At 42.2% G+C, this 21,162-nt stretch overlaps 1 protein-coding gene across 1 annotated transcript; it reads left to right on the top strand.

The window, feature by feature from the left end:
- Positions 1–4,033: 4,033 nt before the first annotated feature.
- On the top strand, positions 4,034–16,838 carry LOC124788844 (neuropeptide F receptor-like). The gene is made up of 2 exons (XM_047256127.1): positions 4,034–5,375; positions 16,681–16,838. The coding sequence occupies exons 1-2, from the start codon at positions 4,034–4,036 to the stop codon at positions 16,836–16,838; spliced, it is 1,500 nt and encodes a 499-aa protein (XP_047112083.1).
- Positions 16,839–21,162: the final 4,324 nt, after the last annotated feature.

The raw sequence follows: 21,162 nt of genomic DNA, 5'->3' as shown, positions 1-21,162 counted from the left end.
TCGCGATACGATAAACCGCAGTCGCGATAGGCTACAATCCGACCTTTATCAAAGTCGGAAACGTGATGGTACGCATTTCTCCTCCTTACACGAGGCATCACAACAACATTTCACCAGGCAAAGCCGGTCAACTGCTGTTTGTGTATGAGAAATTGGTTGGAAACTTTCCTCATGTCAGCAAGTTGTAGATGTCGCCAAAGGCGCCAACCTTGTCTGAATGCTCTGAAAAGCTACTCATTTGCATATCACAGCATCGTCTTCCTGTCGGTTAAATTTCACGTCTGTAGCACGTCATCTTCGTGGTGTAGCAATTTTAATGGTCAGTAGTGTATATGCCCAGGTCTATTGACAAACGGTGTCCTTTAACTGCAAGCATATTCAATATCACTGCTCACATAGTTCAAACTCTTCAGAATGTGCATTACGAGTATACAGCATGCAGTCCTCAACCCTCCCCATTAGATATCTATTTGCTCATCAACTTATTGACGGTTTAATAGGCCGTCGATTCACCTGAAGATGTGCGGGAATCAGTGATGGATAGCCTGTGGAACGGTGGACCAATAGAATTTTGGCTTTCCTTGAAGTTTAGTTCCGCCGTTAGTGTGGTCTGTATCGCTTACAGAAACTGCTGTGCCTGTCCACTTCATCGTTCGCTGAGCGCCCTGTGTTGCATTCATGAAAAGTAACTTAGTTGTGATCTCTGGCTGTAACGATTGTGGTAATAATTTTTTCCTGTTTGGTTTTAAGATGCCTCCGGTAGCGGAGTTACGAGTATTTTCGCCGTGGTGAAACTTCTCCCGTAATACTGTTTCTCCTCGTCAAATGAAGCCTAACGCACTTCCTGTCACCGTCTGTGCAAGCGGCGGGAATGTGATAGCTGTTACAGGTGTTGCTGATGCTTTCAGGAACATTTATGATTGATCTGCTCTTTTAATTACGTTTTATATTCTGATCTGGTCAGATATCTTAGTGTATCGTACGCGCTGCTGGAGAGCAGTGAAATTTTCTGCGTTGGCACCCTTGGGTGTTGTAAGGCCAGATTCTTTACCTGGTTCCTGGAGTCTGACTGGATCTGCAGGCTGTATTTTACTGGTATCAGGCCGTTATTTATTTTTAATAGAACTAGGATTTCAACCCGGAATAGACGTTCAAAATTGTTATTTAAAATCTACTTTAACTATGTTGTAGCTTGGTTATATTAATATACTCAATCTTGGTTTTCACCACTGTTTAGACAGTACTTTTCTTTAAATTGTCAGTTTAGTCTGTTAATCGCCCTTTTCCGGCTGCTGTTGTTTCTTATTCCAGATTGCTTGTTCAGACAACTGTTTGCTGAAAGTGTGTTTCTAAGCGTTTTCTTCTCGCATAACGGTTATTTTACAAGCGTCTGTTTCTGCAATACATGCGTGCAAATGACCCGGCCTGAGGAAAGTGAGCGCTCCGGCGGCACGATATTTCTAGACGGCATTTGGGATTTGCCGTTTCCTTGTGTGAAGCTGCTCTACAGCACGGTGACTGCTGCTTAAGTTAAGGCTTGTCTTCACTGGTCCGCGTATTTCTTGCCTTTTGGCTTAGATCCTTTTCGGTGCTGTGTCCTTTCTGTATCAAGTTCTCCCTAGTAAGCCGAACCATTTTCTGGCCCTTGAATTTAATTAAATTTATCAGCTCTCTCAAAGAACAGTGTTAAATACTAGTCTGTAATTTAAAACCATTGTATCAGACTGGAACATTTAAGGTATCATACATTTTGCTATCGTTGATGAACTGGTTAAGCCATTGTGCTCCTTTGAGTTTAAAGCTCACTATTTCAACAACTGCTGATTTCTAAAGGATTATTTTTGTTTTACTATTGTTCCTTTCTTTTAAAAAATTGATTACTAAACGTGAATCACTTTGCAAAGAACGAATTCCTGTTAATTTGGCTTGCTGAAACTTTGTAACGGAACAACTACCTCACCAATACCTTCACATTTCCGAAAACCAAACTGATCGTCCGATAGGTCCTAAAGTTTCTTAGTCATTCATCTGAATATTATGCTTGTTAGCACTGTGGATGCATGAGCTGCTAAGGTGATTCGGTGTAGCCCTTGAACTTACCTGGTCTTTCGGACTGAGTGGACGATATTTTTTCGAAAGTATAGTGCTATGTCTCCAGACTCGTGGATTCCACACACAGACTTGAATATTCGTTTAGTTCCCACATCCAATGATTTTAAAAATTTCAAAGAAATGTTACCCAGCCCTCTGCCTTTTTTTGATCTCACGTCTTCCAGAGCTCTTTTAAATTCTGACACTAAGCTTCCGTAAGATGCCTGATTTCTCTCACCTTATCTTCGCGGTCACGACGCGTGATGTAGGTCGGTGACAGTACGACGTTCTGCAGTCGATTGGACGTGACAGTTGTCTAAACTTCCTCAATAATTTTTCGCGAAAAGAACTTCTTCCCTCCAGGGAATCCCATTTTAGTTCACGAATCATTTCCGTAACATCCGCAAGTTGATAAACGTCGCGGTAACACTTCTAGCAGCTCGCCTCTGAATTACTTCGATATCTTCTTTTAATCTGACGTGATTGGGATCAGAAACACGCTAACAGTACTCAAGGACTAGTCGCACATATGTTATGTAAGTGATTTAAATTCGAAAGATCGTATTGCCTTCAAATTAAGTTGTCCGATCGCATTACTGTGTCCACGTGCCAAAAGCCTGAATGACCATCTTTTGCAGTGCGAACTGCTGCGAGAGGTCCAGGAAAAGAGTCAATGACGTTGTGGAACGTACCGACAGGGATGCGGAGCCCCGCCAACTTCAGTACTGTGTCCAGCTGCACTGTGTTTCTTGATTTAGGATCCACGTGTGAGTAGCCTGATCGGGGAATCTGGTGGCCAGTTGACTACGGGAGGATCATCATGATGCTCTCCGAACTACGAGTGTGCACTATCAGTTGTGTCGCGCGTTGCATTGTCCTACTGGTAGATACCACCAAGGTGACGATAAACAAACTACACGTAGGAGTGGAAATGCAGGATAGATGCATACCAGTGTTGATCGACTGTGCCTTCCAGAGTAATAAGATCACACAGGCAATAACACAAAAACGTTTCGAACACCATAACGGTCCCTCTCCGATGATTGTTGTAGGGTGTTTGTTTTCAGATGTTTCTTGCTATACACGCCAACGGCCATCTGTCCGATGGAGCATAAAATGTGATTCATCTGAAAAGGGTCACCTGTCGCGACTCAGTCGATGTCCACTTGCGTTCGTTGCAAATATACAGTAGCCAACATAGGAGCATGAACCAGGGGTATGCTGCGGAGACCCATATGCAACGACGGTCATTGAGGAGACACTGTTCGTTGGCCTTTCATTCATCTGGATGGTCAGCTGCTCCACATTTGAGGGTCTATTCACCTGAATATCTTTCCACAACTGCTCTTCACACCTGTCGTCCACGGCCTGTGGTGCACCGCAGCTGCCTCGGCGCCAGTTCTGGATAGCGCCATTTTGCCATGCACCGTGTACTTCAACCACGGCGGCACGCGGACACTTTACAAACTTAGCCGTTTCGGAAATGTTTCCATCCTTGGAGTTTAGTTAAATGTCTACGTCTCTGCATTACAATGACCGCACTGTTTTCCGCATCCTCCAGACACGTTTTATATATCTTCCACTGCTAGTGCTGCCACCTGTCGTCTGTTAGTAGTTATTGCAAGTTGACATCGAAATAGATGGGAGTCACATTAATATGTCAGAACCGCATTAATGAAACGTAGTGTTTTGAGTGTGTGTGTGCGTGTGTGTATGTGTGTGTGTGTGTCGGTGTGAATTTCTTGCTGTTGTTTGTTTTCTTTGCAATAAATTAGAAAAGTGTGTAGATAATTTTCGTCTTACCTTCACACTTATTCTAAAAAGAAACTGTTAAGCATGGTAATACAAACAAGGATAACACCAAAGCGTTATGTGACCCTGTTACAGCCCAACACCGGGAAGGCAGGAGGACGGCGAGCCGTGAGTGAGGCGGGTGGGCGCCATGGAAATCGCGGCCCGCCAGCTGGTGCTGCCGACGCTGCTGGGGACGGCGTTCCCTGAGGCGGAGGCGGGGGCGGGCGCGGAGGCGGCCGTGGACCACGCCTTCCTGCTGGAGGCGCATCGCAACCTGACTGAGCGCATCCGCAACCTGACGCGTGTGCTGAGCGCTCTCAACGACTCACTGGACCCACGCGTGCTGGCGCAGTTCAGCAGCAACCGCAAGCTGGACGACCCGGCCGCCTTCTACGCGCTCGTCGCCGCCTACTCGCTGCTCATTGCAGTCGGCGCCGCCGGCAACTCTCTGGTCGTGTGCGCGGTCGTGCGCAAGCCCGCCATGCGCACGGCGCGCAACATGTTCATCGTCAACCTGGCCGTCTCCGACCTGCTGCTCTGCCTCGTCACCATGCCGCTCACGCTCATGGAGATCCTCACCAAGTACTGGCCGCTCGGCCGCCAGCCGTTCGTCTGCAAGATGCTGGGCACTCTCCAGGCCACGAGTATTTTCGTGTCCACCATCTCCATTACTGCGATTGCGCTCGACCGCTACCAGGTGATCGTGTATCCCACCAGGGAGAGCCTGCAGAGGGTTGGGGCTGTCGTCATCCTCGTCTTCATCTGGATTTTCTCCCTAGTACTGGCCCTTCCCATGTATCTCTGGAGGACACTCAAGCATCACGATATAAATCTCCCCGATATAGCTTACATTTCGTACTGTCTGGAAGAGTGGCCCATAGAACACGGCCGCGCTTATTACTCCATATTCTCGCTGATCTGTCAGTACCTGCTCCCCATCGTCACAGTCACCGTAGCGTACTCCAGAATCTGCCACAAACTGCGGTACAGGTTCTCCAGCAGTTCTCCCGTCTCCCACAGTAAGGGCGGCGAAGCGACTGTCGAGTCCCCATTGCGCCTGAAATCTAAAGAGGATCGTCGCTTAAAACGAACCAATTCCCTGCTCTACTCCATAGCTCTGATATTCTGCATCAGCTGGCTGCCGCTCAATGTCTTCAACGTAGTGCTCGACTTGTGGTACCCGTTCGACAGCAGTCAGGGTGAGACGATGATCATCTTATATGCGGTGTGCCATATGATGGGCATGTCCTCGGCTTGCTCCAACCCTCTGCTATACGGCTGGCTCAACGAGAACTTCCGCAAGGAGTTCCGTGAGATCGCCTCATGCGCCTGTCCGTGCTTGCCGGCGGTGAGGAGGTCGCTGCGCCGCTGTCTCGACTCACTGCGCAGGCGCACCTCGGCCGATGCGCGTATGCGACACGAGACAACCACCAACGGCTCCGGCCCTACTGCTGGGAAAACAGCCACTCTCCTCGTAACAGCGCAGATCGGTGAGTAGCACATGTTTTGCACATATCCTGCTACCCGAGCACCGGGAGAGGTCGCAGCAGATTATAAGTCGAAGCATTCTGCGACGGCCTAATGGTAAATCTGCAAAAATTGTTACCTGTAAACATAAAATATGAGCATTTTTTGGAATTCAATTTTAAATGGAGTTTATTTCTCATGGAAAGCGATCCAATCGGGCAAACATGGCCAAAAAAATCCCGCAAAGAGACAGGGAAAACGGTTTTTCTTCAACAAGTAAAAAACTATAGCTCCGATTGAAAAATGTAAAATGAGAAAGCTGTAGGGCTCAAAAGGAGCTGTCGATTAAGTATCGGATAATTTGTTCTGTTTAGAGATATATCGTGAAAACCGTTAAAGATCTCGGCTACAGATCTTAGAAAAAATATTTTTTTATTTTAAATGTTAAAAAAAGTCAGTACTTTCTTTATTTAAAAGTTATTTTCATAAAATAAAAATTGAGATAGTTAGTTTAAAAAAGGACCAACAAAAGAGCAAGTTCTTCGGAGTCATTTGTTGGCCCTTACAGTTTATAAAATCGTAAAAATTATTTAACAGCATGGTGGAATAGCTCTTCACCCAAGAAATACTTCTAAAACACTTACTGTAGGACCATCCACTGAGATGATCCAACCAATTATTGAGAGAACCTTTCTTTTTTTTCAAAAAATCGGTATATCTCGAATAGTAATTAATATCTCTTATTAGTCAGACAGCCGCACTTGACGTCAGCTGCCCACTGGCTGTTGTGGACAAGTGTGCGACGGCCACAGACTTCACGGTCCTTGTACGTCTGAAGACGGACTTACACCTCCCCGAATACGGTCGTCATTTTGTACCAGTTCAAATTTTTATAACTGAAACGTTGATTATTCGACTGTTATGAACGTCAGTTGTAGCCGTCCTTCCAACTAAATCGTACAATTTTTTTTTTTTTTTAATATTTCAAACAGGAACTTTTACGACTTACCACGGGCTATACTTACAGTAAACACCAAATCTGGGAAAGTAAACGTTAACGAGATTTTTAACATTTTTTCAACGTATCTGGAAACATCAATCTATAGTCTAAAAAAGATTAATTCATACATCTTTTTAAGTCCTACAACTTTCTCATTTAACATTTTTAAATCGGTGCTATAGTTTTTTATTTATTGAAGATAAATCATTTTTGACCCTTCGAGGATTTTTTTTTTTTTTTTGCCATGTACGCCATCTTCGATTGGATTTCACGAAACAAAATTTCATTTCCTCGACAGTCTTTTTTTCAAGTAATAATTTTTGCAGGCACTTCTCTATAATGCTTGAACTGTGGTCATGTCAGCTGGCACCGACGCTGCCTTCCGAACGCCAGCATTAACTCACTCAGGCACACCGACCATGAGATGAATGATCTCTGCCGTTAGAACTTAGCTACTCGTGCTGCACACACGCACGGGCCCCTTGCCCTAGCCGTGCACCTCGCCGTGGTGACAAGACATATCGTGACGCGACTGTAGCAGCTCATCCGGCTGAATGCGGAGGACGGAAGTTCATACTTCGTCCAGCCATCCTTATTTGCTAAATAATCTTGATCATATTGAGCACCCCAGCCAGCACTAATGTTAATGATTAATAAAAACCACTTCAGCTTTTTCTTGCATATTTATTATGTGTCCTCCCCCATGAACCATAGACTTTGCCGTTGGTGGGGAGGCTTGCGTGCCTCAGCGATACAGATAGCTGTACCGTAGGTGCAACAACAACGGAGGGGTATCTGTTGAGAGGCCAGACAAACGTGTGGTTCCTGAAGAGGGGCAGCAGCCTTTTTCAGTAGTTGCAAGGGCAACAGTCTGGATGATTGACTGATCTGGCCTTTTAACACCAACCAAAACGGCCTTGCTGTGCTGGTACTGCGAACGGCTGAAAGAAAGCAAGGGGAAACCACGGCCGTAATTTTTCCCGAGGGCATGTAGCTTTACTGTATGATTAAATGATGATGGAATCCTCTTGGGTAAAATATTCCGGAGGTAAAATAGTCCCCCATTCGGATCTCCGGGCGGAGACTACTCAAGAGGATGTCGCTGTCAGGAGAAAGAAAACTGGCGTTCTACGGATCGGAGCGTAGAATGTCAGATCACTTAATCGGGCAGGTAGGTTAGAAAATTTAAAAAGGGAAATGGATAGGTTAAAGTTAGATATAGTGGGATTTAGTGAAGTTCGGTGGCAGGACGAACAAGACTTCTGGTCAGGTGACTACAAGGTTATAAACACAAAATCAAATAGGGGTAATGCAGGTGTAGGTTTAATAATGAATAGGAAAATAGGAATGCGAGTAAGCTACTACAAGCAGCATAGTGAACGCATTATTGTGGCCAAGATAGATACGAAGCCCACACCTACCACAGTAGTACAAGTTTATATGCCAACTAGCTCTGCAGATGACGAAGAAATTGAAGAAATGTATGATGAAATAAAAGAAATTATTCAGATCGTGAAGGGTGACGAAAATTTAATAGTCATGGGTGACTGGAATTCGTCAGTAGGAAAATGGAGAGAAGGAAACGTAGTAGATAAATATGGATTGGTGCTAAGAATTGAATGAGGAAGCCGCCTGGTAGAATTTTGCACAGAGCACACCTTAATCATAGCTAACACTTGGTTCAAGAATCATAAAAGAAGGCTGTATACATGGAAGAAGCCTGGAGATACTGACAGGTTTCAGATAGATTATATAATGGTAAGACAGAGATTTAGGAACCAGGTTTTAAATTGTAAGACATTTCCAGGGGCAAATGTGGACTCTGACCACAATCTATTGGTTATGATCTGTATGTTAAAACTGAAGAAACTGCAAAAAGGTGGGAATTTAAGGAGATGGGACCTGGATAAACTGACTAAACCAGAGATTGTACAGAGTTTCAGGGAGAGCATAAGGCAACAATTGACAGAAATGGGGGAAAGAAATACAGTAGAAGAGTAATGGGTAGCTCTGAGGGATGAAGTGGTGAAGGCAAGTAGGTAAAAAGACGAGGGCTGGTAGAAATCCTTGGGTAACAGAAGAAATATTGAATTTGATGAAAGGAGAAAATATAAAAACGCAGTAAATGAAGCAGGCAAAAAGGAATACAAACGTCTCAAAAATGAGATCAACAGGAAGTGCAAAATGGCTAAGCAGGGATGGCTAGAGGACAAATGTAAGGATGTAGAGGCTTATCTCACTAGGGGTAAGATAGATACTGCCTACAGGAAAATTAAAGAGACCTTTGGAGAAAAGAGAGCCACTTGTATGAATATCAAGAGCTCAGATGGAAACCCAGTTCTAAGCAAAGAAGGGAAAGCAGAAGGTCTATTCAAGGGCGATGTATTTGAGGACAATATTATGGAAATGGAAGAGGATGTAGATGAAGATGAAATGCGAGATATGATACTGCGTGAAGAGTTTGACAGAGCACTGAAAGACCTGAGTCGAAACAAGGCCCCGGGAGTAGACAAGATTAGATTAGATTAGATTAATACCAGTTCCATGGATCATGAATACGATATTTCGTAATGATGTGGAACGTGTCGAATTTTTCAATACATGACATAATTAGGTTAATTTAACAACATACTTAAGTTAATATAACAACTTTATTTTTTGTGTTTTTTTATTTTTCTTTATTTTTTATTTTTATTTTTTTATTTTTTTAATATTTTTGTTTTGTTTTTTTTTTTTTTTTCTTAATTTATATCTAAAAATTCCTCTATGGAGTAGAAGGAGTTGTCATTCAGAAATTCTTTTAATTTCTTCTTAAATACTTGTTGGTTATCTGTCAGACTTTTTATACTATTTGGTAAGTGACCAAAGGCTTTAGTGCCAGTATAATTCACCCCTTTCTGTGCCAAAGTTAGATTTAATCTTGAATAGTGAAGATCGTCCTTTCTCCTAGTATTGTAGTTATGCACACTGCTGTTACTTTTGAATTGGGTTTGGTTGTTAATAACAAATTTCATAAGAGAGCATATATACTGAGAAGCTACTGTTAATATCCCTAGATCCTTAAATAAATGTCTGCAGGATGATCTTGGGTGGACTCCAGCTATTATTCTGATTACACGCTTTTGTGCAATAAATACTTTATTCCTCAGTGATGAATTACCCCAAAATATGATGCCATATGAAAGCAATGAGTGAAAATAGGCGTAGTAAGCTAATTTACTAAGATGTTTATCACCAAAATTTGCAATGACCCTTATTGCATAAGTAGCTGAACTCAAACGTTTCAACAGATCATCAATGTGTTTCTTCCAATTTAATCTCTCATCAATGGACATACCTAAAAATTTGGAATATTCTACCTTAGCTATATTCTTCTGATTAAGGTCTATATTTATTAATGGCGTCATACCATTCACTGTATGGAACTGTATGTACTGTGTCTTATCAAAATTAAGTGAGAGTCCGTTTACAAGGAACCACTTAGTAATTTTCTGAAAGACAGTATTGACAATTTCATCAGTTAAATCTTGTTTCTCAAGTGTGATTACTATACTTGTATCATCAGCAAAGAGAACTAACTTAACCTCTTCATGAATATAGAATGGCAAGTCATTAATGTATAATAAGAACAACAAAGGACCCAAGACTGACCCTTGTGGAACCCCATTCTTGATAGTTCCCCAGTTTGAGGAATGTGCTGATCTTTGCATGTTACGAGAACTACTTATTTCAACTTTCTGCACTCTTACAGTTAGGTACGAATTAAACCATTTGTGCACTGTCCCACTCATGCCACAATACTTGAGCTTGTCTAGCAGAATTTCATGATTTACACAAACAAAAGCCTTTGAGAGATCACAAAAAATCCCAATGGGTGGTGTTCGGTTATTCAGATCATTCAAAATTTGACTGGTGAAAGCATATATGGCATTTTCTGTTGAAAAACCTTTCTGGAAACCAAACTGACATTTTGTTAGTACTTCATTTTTACAGATATGTGAAGCTACTCTTGAATACATTACTTTCTCAAAAATTTTGGATAAAGCTGTTAGAAGGGAGATTGGACGGTAATTGTTGACATCAGATCTATCCCCCTTTTTATGCAAAGGTATAACAATAGCATATTTCAGTCTATCAGGGAAAATGCCCTGTTCCAGAGAGCTATTACACAGGTGGCTGAGAATCTTACTTATCTGTTGAGAACAAGCTTTTAGTATTTTGCTGGAAATGCCATCAATTCCATGTGAGTTTTTGCTTTTAAGCAAGTTTATTATTTTCCTAATTTCAGAGGGAGAAGTGGGTGAGATTTCAATTGTATCAAATTGCATAGGTATGGCCTCTTCCATTAACAGCCTAGCATCTTCTAATGAACACCTGGATCCTACTATATCCACAACATTTAGAAAATGATTATAAAAAATATTTTCAACTTCTGACTTTTTGTTCATAAAGTTTTCATTCAATTTGATGGTAATACTGTCTTCCTCTGCTCTTGGTTGACCTGTTTCTCTTTCAATAATATTCCAAATTGTTTTAATTTTATTATCAGAGTTGCTGATTTCAGACATGACACACATACTCCTGGATTTTTTAATAACTTTTCTTAATATAACACAGTAGTTTTTATAATTTTTGATAGTTTCTGGGTCACTACTCTTTCTTGCTGTCAGATACATTTCCCTTTTCCGGTTTCAAGATATTTTTATACCCTTAGTAAGCCATGGTTTGTTACAAGGTTTCTTGGGGAAGCAATTTTCAAATGCATTTACAAAAATGTCATGAAATAAATTATATTTTAAATTGGCATCAGGTTCATGGTACACCTCATCCCAGTCTAACTGCTGTAGGCTTTCCCTGAAATTTGCAATTGTTAAATCGTTGACTGAACGTACTACTTTGGAGGACTGTTTAGTATTGCTGAATGAAGCTATGTCATATATTGTAACCAGCTGTGCACCATGATCAGAAAGACCATTCTCAACAGGCTGAGTATTTATCTGGTTAACCTTATCTTGGTCTATAAAGAAGTTATCTATCAGTGAGCTGCTATCCTTTACCACCCGAGTAGGAAAATCAATAACGGGTGTCAAATTGAAAGAACCGAGTAATACTTCAAGGTCATTTTTCCTATTACCCTCTTTCAGAGAATCTACATTGAAGTCCCCACAAATAATAATTTGCTTCCCCCTGTCTGACAGATAGCACAACAAGGAGTCCAAATTTTTCAGAAATAGATGAAAATTTCCTGATGGGGACCTATATACAGTTACAATTATAAATGTGCCTTTATTTAATTTAAGCTCACAGGCACATGCTTCTATATGTTTCTCTACACAAAACTTTTTTGTTTCTATACTTTTTGCACAATGATAACTTTTGACATATATGGCAACTCCTTTCTCCATATTTTCTCTCATTACATGTGCAGAGAGCTTATAACCACTTACATTTACCTTATCCATATCAGTAACAATGTGATGCTCAGACAGGCATAGTATATCTATTTCATTCTCAGCTTCTAAATTTTCTGAAGAAACCAGAAGCTCATCTACTTTATTCTTTAAACTCCCAATATTTTGATGAAATATACTTACATTATTTTTAATTATACTTATATGAGAACCTTTCCTTATTCTAACATTTGCAGTACTCTCCTGTCTGAGTTTCTCATTGTGCTTAGGCCTAGTTCCTATACCAGTGGTCACATGGTGTTCAGAGAGGCAGATTATGTCAACTGGGTTGGGTGACTTTAATTCATCAATGCAACTACCTAGGACTGAGATACAACTTGGTGGAGATAAAATTTCTGGTGATTGGTGAAAATTTATAATTGATAGCTGTGATTGGTGATCCAATGTGCTAGAATTGTGCTGTTTAATTTCTTTCTTAAACTGAAGATTTGTTTCAATCCTGACCTCTCGTAGAACTTGACACCTTTCTGTCTTACCTATCCTAAAAAAGGTGCTGCTCCAACACCTGTAACCACTGGTATTTTACCATTCATGGCAGTGCCTCTCCCCCTTAAATTTCCTGCTATTACCCCAGCCAGTTTCCCCTTCCCTTTCCTGTTGAGATGTAGGCCGCGCCTGGTATAGTCCCACCTACTGAGATAACGTTCCAATAGAATTACTGACGGCCTTGGGAGAGCCAGTCCTGACAAAACTCTACCATCTAGTGAGCAACATGTATGAGACAGGCGAAATACCCTCAGACAGCAAGAAGAATATAATAATTCCAATCCCAAAGAAAGCTGGTGTTGACAGATGTGAGAATTACCGAACTATCAGTTTAATAAGTCTCGGCTGCAAAACACTAACGCGATTTCTTTACAGACCAATGGAAAAACTAGTAGAAGCCGACCTTGCGGAACATCAGTTTGGATTCCGTAGAAATATTGGAACACGTGATGCAATACTGACCCTACTACTTATCTTAGAAGCTAGATTAAGGAAGGACAAACCTACGTTTCTAGCATCTGTAGACTTAGAGAAAGCTTTTGACAATGTTGACTGGAATACTCTCTTTCAAATTATGAAGGTGGCAGGGGTAAAATACAAAGAGTGAAAGGCTATTACAATTTGTACAGAAACCAGTTATAAGAGTCGAGGGACATGAAAGGGAAGCAGTGGTTGGGAAGGGAGTGAGACAAGGTTGTAGTCTCTCCCCGATGTTATTCAATCAGTATATTGAGCAAGCAGTAAAGGAAACAAAAGAAAAATTCGGAGTAGGTATTAAAATCCATGGAGAAGAAATAAAAGCTTTGAGGTTCGCAGATGACATTGTAATTCTGTCAGAGACAGCAAAGGACTTGGAAGAGCAGTTGAACGGAATGGATAGTGTCTTGAAAGGAGGATATAAGATGAACATCAACAAAAGCAAAACGAGGATAATGGAATGTAGTCGAATTAAGTCGAGTGATGCTGAGGGAATTAGATTAGGAAATGTGACACTTAAAGTAGTAAAGGAGTTTTGCTATTTGGGGAGCAAAATAACTGATGATGGTCGAAGTAGAGAGGATATAAAATGTTGACTGGCAATGGCAAGGAAAGCATTTCTGAAGAAGAGAAATTTGTTAACATCGCGTATAGATGTAAGTGTCAGGAAGTCATTTCTGAAAGTATTTGTATAGAATGTTGCCATGTATGCAAGTTAAACATGGACGATAAATAGTTTGCACAAGAAGAGAATAGAAGCTTTCGAAATGTGGTGCTACAGAAGAATGCTGAAGATTAGATGGGTAGATCACATAACTAATGAGGATGTATTGAATAGGATTGGGGAGAAGAGAAGTTTGTGGCACAACTTGACCAGAAGAAGGGATCGGTTGGTAGGACATGTTCTGAGGCATCAAGGGATCACCAATTTAGTATTGGAGGGCAGCGCGGATGGTAAAAATCGTAGAGGGAGACCAAGAGATGAATACACTAAGGAGATTCAGAAGGATGTAGGTTGCAGTAGGTACTGGGAGATGAAGAAGCTTGCACAGGGTAGAATAGCATGGAGAGCTGCATCAAACCAGTCTCAGGAATGAAGACCACAATAACAACAACATTTATTATGTTGGGTCCAGTTTCGTTCGTTGAGCGTCTTCAGTTTTCCAAGTTGTGTTGAAGTCATGACGTAAATGGTATGGTTTCATAGGTAATGTAAAGACTAAATCCAGTAACAGTAATCATAAACATTCTGCCAATCGCCTAGAGGAAGTATGCTGAACCGACAGGGAATGCTGCATACAGTAAACTGTTTAAACTGCTACATCGCTGACGTACAAGTGGTCTACGGAATTTTGACCTTTAATCTTCCTTTCTCATTTACATCCGGGTTTATTACTACCCATCTGTCTATTTTGACAGTCGTAACATCACAGGACAGTTCCTTCGCCTACGCCAGCCTGATTCTCAATCCTGTTTCGACCATCTTGTGCAATGTTCAAAACACCTGTTTTCCTTTACAGTGCATACGTATTTCGGTAAACGTAAAGTTGTGACGGAAGATTCTGCCCATTTCATTCGAGGAGTCTTCATTTTTCTGAACGGGAGGTAAGGAAATTATACATATTTTACATGGTATTTGTAGGGAGTACCAGAGAGCAGATTGCTATTCATCTAGTCAGATGTTTACATTAACAGTATTTACGTGCTGTGAACACTGTTTTTGCGAACGGCGTCGCAGAATTTTGCAACTGAGATTTTTAGGGCAGCTATTGTAAAACATCCTAAGTAAAGAAAAGTGTTCACGTCGTGTAAGTAAATGTAAACATCTTAAGATCGTATGAAAATGAATGTACTCTCAAAAGCGGGTGTTTTGAGGCATAATTTGCTGGCGTGCTTTCTTGGGAAAGCGATGCTATTCATATCGGTGTGTTATCCTGTGAACGTGAATGTCACGCTATAACACCCCCTTCCTTCCCGGGATTTGCGAAATTACAAGTTGACAATAACCGTGAATTATGAACTTTGACCTGCGTCGGTATAAGACATCCGAATCCGAAGTAAATAATGATTATTCCGCGGGAAACAGGAGTTGTTATAACTTGATCGTTATTGAATAAGTAATTTCATTCAATAACGATCGGTAAATGATATAATGGAAATAATTTGGAAATAAATTTTGCCAGTGGAAATTTTGCCGAAAGAAATGATTAAGTTGTAAAAGCAATTAAAAAATCGGTCTCCAGCTCAACTGATGAGCGACGGTACTGTTAAGTACGTGCATAATTGTGTCAAAAATAAAGTTTAGCTGTTTGTAGCGCAGCAGGTGGAACGGGAACTTTTACGTAAGTGCTGTGTCAGGCTCAGTAGTCATATAAAACAATGTCATAACAATGTAACTACACTTAAACATTAATGGTTAACTTTCAATAAGTATTTTGATAATTATTTTGTTCACAATTTGTCAGCTAAGTGCAATGCTGACAACACAGATAATTATCTATCGAGATTTTGAATAATGGAATGTCATTCTGTCTTTAAAATTAGGTACTTTGCACAGTTTAATCTACTGATAATGAAATATATTGCCAATAATTGATTAACTATGTTTTGAATGATAATAATTCATTAATTGGGGGATTGTCAGGTGGAATAAGCTTTATAGTTTCATGAAATATCCTTAAACTAACTTCAGCTGAATATGCATTGAAATAAATCTTAATAATCAAATTTATTACTTCAGTCCATTATTAAGTTACTACGATTGGCGTAAGCTTATTAAGTGCAACAATTAACTACGATAACCAGTCTGAAATTTACTCTTCACCGTCTATGCCAATAATTTGATAATTAACATATTTTCTCTTGATAATGGCGTGACACACTCGATTCAATTAGATAAGGATCGAAAGGAACCTACTTGGTGTTATTGTCGGGTGGAATGTAACTAGAACACTTCGATTATAAAGTGCTTGTTATTAATTGTTCAACTTCAGAGAAAAGCACAGTCACTGGCAAGCCTTCTACAGTTTTATCCTACGAAAATTACGTAGATCTCACTTCTCTCGTTGTCGGTGGATCGACGGAAGCCCACGGCAGCGACACAATGTGGCAGCGGGCTTTTACTGTTGCGACTTGGGCCCACAGTGCGCTTCACATTTAAGTCCTCGTTTCTTCAGCACTATGCCGATTAATCAATAATAACTTGCCCGGCCAAGCTTCCAGATATGCCGACCATTACTTTCCCGTCGTACTTAGGTCTACACACTAGCCGTTACATGTAACACAGGTAGGACTAGCAGCACTCGACTGTACTTCGTACTCCGAGCACGGCGTTACTGCTACTACTACTCGCTGGCGCGGTCCCGCGCCCAGCGGCACGACAAAACGATGTCTCTGACTTCAACGTTAACTAAATATGCCCTGACTTGCCAGTGTTAAATACTATGTAATTTAAACATAGTATTTACAATACATATTTACACTAGACAATACATCGTATACAAACAGTTTCATGTGTTAAGTAAGCGAAAAAATTCATAGCAAGGACTGCGTTGTAGCGTCACAACGCTTGTTATAGTTTTGACTGATGCGCCAGGAGCATTACAGTCGCATCACGTGACGAGACGGCTGCGAGTTTAAATAAACGTTTGAATTAGGACCACGGGGCGCCAGAGGTTCCCCATCCTTGTTCTCTGGTCTCAGTTCTTGAGTAGTAATGGGCTACCATGCCTCCACAGACTTTCAGACGCCGCCCTGTGTCCCCCGTAGAGTTCAGGCATTCATATCTGCGACACATCCCATACTAATGTCCGGGAATAGGTGTCCGCATACATTTAATCAGAAAATGTACGTTTTTTATAGTCTGTTGCAGTGTATTGTTCGCTGCTGCTGCAGGCGCCAACGGGTCGGCGGCGCTGACGACGCGCCTGGTGGAGGCGCAAGCGGTGGGTGCGGGTGCGGGGGCGTGGTCTCGGCGGGACACGGACACCGACAACGGCGCCACGGGCTCGCTGCAGCCCGACACCGAGATGACGGTGCTGTCCAGGGCGTAGGGGCCGCGCCGCTCCGCGCCACAGCACCGCAGGTCAGTCTCCGTCTGTGTCGCTACTGCGCACAGTGTGCCAAATCACTTCAAAACCTGGACATAAAGGGAAAATGGTTACAAAACCCTACATGACTGTGTTCTTTTTAGATTCCTTGGTTCCCCGATTACTAAAACGACATCTGAATTACAAAACTGAAAATGGCGGACCAATTTGGAGGATCAAAAATTATTCTTTTAGAGGATTAGCTTAAAACTTTGGGCATAAAGTAACGTGATGTCGTTGCAAACGAATTAGAAGTCAACATTGTCCCATAAAAACACGGGTGAACTGCCGGATATCAGTAACGTCCTGCCACGATATTTCGGCGCAGAGTCTTCTGGCCATCTTCAAGCGAGTGCCACAGTAGTAGTACTGGCGAGTACGCGCTGAGCTCCGTTATTTAAAGCCGTATTGAGGTGACATTGCGCATGCGCTGCTCAGCGTGTGCGTTCATAACGGCTCCGTGCGCTGCGCCTCGCGCCCTCCACTGTGAAAGCCTGGCGTATCAAATGGTTCAAATGGCTCTGAGCCCTATGGGACTTAACATCTGTGGTCATCAGTCCCCTTGAACTTAGAACTACTTAAACCTAACTAACCTAAGGACATCACACACATCCATGCCCGAGGCAGGATTCGAACCTGCGACCGTAGCAGTCGCACGGTTCCGGACTGCGCGCCTAGAACCGCGAGACCACCGCGGCCGGCGCCTGGCGTATCGGTATCAGGTCGATTTCCATCTTTATGCAGATAACTACGTCGACTATGAAGTTCCTCTATAACAGGATTCCAAGCAGAGTTTAGCTGATAACCGTTATCTCGATTGATGAGAGTCTCGTTGTCAGACAATCTTATTTCCACAGATTCATTGATAATCGAGCTCCAAAAGTTTGATGTATGGGCCAAAATTTTTGTGCCGTTGTAATTCTTGAAATGGTCTGTGGAAATACAATGTTCGGCGATTGCGGACTTGGTGGGTTGGAGAAGGCGAGTATGCCATTGCTGTTCCACAATGCGTTCCTGCACAGTTCGTGTTGTTTGCCCTATATATGATTTGCGCATTCAGACGGAATTTTGTAAACATCTGATTTACGCAGGCCCAGATCGTCTTTAACGGATACCACCAGTGATGAAATTTTGGAAGGAGGGCGAAAGATGACTCGACCTGATACCGATACGCCAGGCTTTCACGGTGGAGGGCGCGAGCCGCAGCGCGCGGAGCCGTTATGAACGCACACGCTGAGCTCAGCGCGTACTAGCCGTACTACTACAGTGGCACTCAACTGAAGATGGCCAGAATATCGTGGCAGGACGTTACTGATATCCTGCAGTTCTCCCGTGATTTTATGGAACAATCAGTACGCCGGGAAAGCTTTAAACATCACAGAAGTCAACATTGTCGTACTGAGATGTTTTGTTAGATACGAGGGTCACTCCAAAAGAAATACACACTATCTTTGTAAAAATAGGGTTTTCATTCTGCATGTGTGAAAGTTTTACAGTGTGTAGATACTTCCTTCCCGCTTGTTTTCAAACTTAGTTCAACCTGTTCCAGTCAATGGCGCCGTCACAGCATGTCTTCAAGATGGCTGCTACAGTTGACGTTCGTCAGAAGCAACGTGCTGTCAAAGAATTCCTGTGCTGTGAAAACGAGGCAGTGGTAAACATCCACAAGAGGTTAAAAAGATGTATGGAGATGCTGCTGTCGATCGCAGTACAGTTATTCGGTGGACAAGCAGGTTAAGTGATGAAAGCGGGCAGGGCAATATTGAGGATTGTCCTCGCAGCGGCAGGCCTCGTACTGCACACACTCCAGACAATGTGCAGTGAGTTAACGAATTGGTGACTGGTGACAGACGCATCACAGTGAACGAATTGTCACGCTACGTTGGGATAGGGGAAGGAATGTTTGCAGAATACTGGAAGTGTTGGCGTTAAAAAAGGTTTGTGCCACGTGGGTTCCCAGGATGTTGACAAAGAAACAAGAAAAACGGTATGCAGCAAACTTTTGGAACAGTACGAGAATGGTGAAGATGAATTTCTTGGAAGAATTGTGACAGGTGATGAAACATGGCTCCATAATTTTTCACCAGAGACAAAGAGGCAATCAATGAGGTGGCATCATGAAAATTCACCCAAGAAAAAAAAAATTCAAAATCACACCTTCTTCTGGAAAAGTTATGGCTACGGTGTTTTTCGATTCCGAAGGACTCTTGCTTGTGGACATCATGCCAAGTGGAATCTCCATAAATTCTGATGCGTATGTGACGACTCTGAAGAAACTTCAAGCTCGATTGAGTCGTGTTCGACCACATCGGTAAAAGAGGGGTGTTTTACTGTTGCACGACAATGCACGGCCATATGTCAGTCAAAAATCACGGAATCGATCACAAAACTTGGATGAACAACACTGAAACACCCGCCTTACACTCCTGATCTGGCTCCATGTGACTATCATCTCTTTGGGAAACTGAAGGACTCTCTTTGTGGAACAAGGTTGGAAGATGATGACTCCCTTGTGCACGCTGCCAAACAGTGGCTCCAACAGGTTGGTGCACAATTTTAACGTGTGGGTATACAGGCACTGGTTCCAAGATGGCGTAAGGCAGTTGAGAGGGATGGAAATTATGTGGAGAAATGAAAATATCGTTTCTAAAAGATGTATCTACACACTCTAAAACTTTCAAAAATGTAGAATAAAAGATGGATTTAAAAAAAATAGTATGCATTTCTTTTGGATTGACCCTTGTATTTTACATTTTTCACTCGAAATCATAGACACATCCGTCGGTTGTATCATTATTGCTTTCAGACGGGACCTATACATCTTATTTTACTCTGAAAGTTGGACAGTATTGTTGTCATATGCAGGGTGAACATTAATAAAACCGACAAACTGCAGGGACAAATTGATGACTGTAAATGAAGGAAAAAAGTCCTATGAACAGGTGTCCGGAGACGCATCGTTGCTACGGTAGATGGCGCTGACGAATAACAGTTCCTCTGACCACGTGCGTGTTCAAGTCGCAGAATGGTCCGGTATTCATGTCGGGAATAGGCCGCGATGCTGTCTGTGTACATCCAAGCAGATGAAAACATCGAGAGACAGCACAGCTATACCAAAGCAAGTACTCTGACGGACACCAACCACATCACACAACATTCCAGGCCCTTTTTTGGCGTCTCTGTGATATAGGTCCTTTCAGACAGACGAACGAACAGCAAGGCAACGGACTGTGTGTATACTAGATTTGGAGGACCGGTTTCTACAAGATACTGAGACGAACCTAGTACCAACTCCAAGCAAGTGGCTCGCCAACATGGTGTAAGCCAAAGTACTTATGTGTATCCTGCATGAGCCGCCACTATACCTGTCACCTATGAATGTCACTTCGAACAACTGTTTTGAAGTGGATGCGATGCAGCTCTGTTGTCTCTCAGGACGATTTTTTATTGTTGCACGCACTCCATCCGTATCCGGACACATTTTCATCGGCCTTTTTCCCTCCATTTCAGTCAGGAATCCATCCCTGTAGTTTGCGGTTTTATTAGTGATCGCCCTGTATTAAACAAACCAAGCAAACAACATCCAAAAAATATATCGTTGGCCAATTCACTATTTACCGTCAATTGTGACGTCACGATCATAGCGAGTCGAGACTGGAATGACACCACAGCATTGAACAGGTATGCACCAGTTCAATCTACACAAGATTTCGCTGGACTAAATTCGGGATTCGCCCCCTTTTTTTTTTTTATTCTGTCCGAGTTTTGAAGCGAATTCGTCCACTGTCGAGTGGTCCAAGTCCAGCGGCGCAAATAAAGTGAGAGGCTTTAAGTCACGGGAAGGTTTGTCCAATTTGAAGATGTGCCGTACACGACGTTTGAATGTACCGGGCAAATACGGTTTTTGGTACGAATGCACTGTTACCTACAAGTGTGTACCGAACATAGCAACACGTAGCGAGTTAACCAACTATCATGGTTGGATGAGAACACGAGCAGAACGCGTGGGTTAAAGCATGTAGGACATTACACAAAAGCTCAGGTTTCCAAGGTAAACATCGTGTATATTATTCTTAATGCAGAGATAGTGTTTCCAGACGCGTAAATCGCTACACAGGGTGACCGCAAGTCTTGACGAATGGGCTTCAGTTGTTTATTCGCTGATGACCAGTTGATGGAGACAAGACTGAAAAGCGCTGTCCACAAGCTAAGCTTACCGCACCAAAAGTGATAAGAAAAAAGTAATGAAATTTTGCAGGGTTCGGTAATATAAAGTGAAAAATTATCA

The sequence above is a fragment of the Schistocerca piceifrons genome, chromosome 3 (assembly GCF_021461385.2).
Source record: "Schistocerca piceifrons isolate TAMUIC-IGC-003096 chromosome 3, iqSchPice1.1, whole genome shotgun sequence".
In the NCBI taxonomy this organism is placed as follows: Eukaryota; Metazoa; Arthropoda; class Insecta; order Orthoptera; family Acrididae; genus Schistocerca; species Schistocerca piceifrons.
Note: the sequence above shows the minus strand (reverse complement) of the source record. Positions and strands in the feature narration are given on the sequence as shown.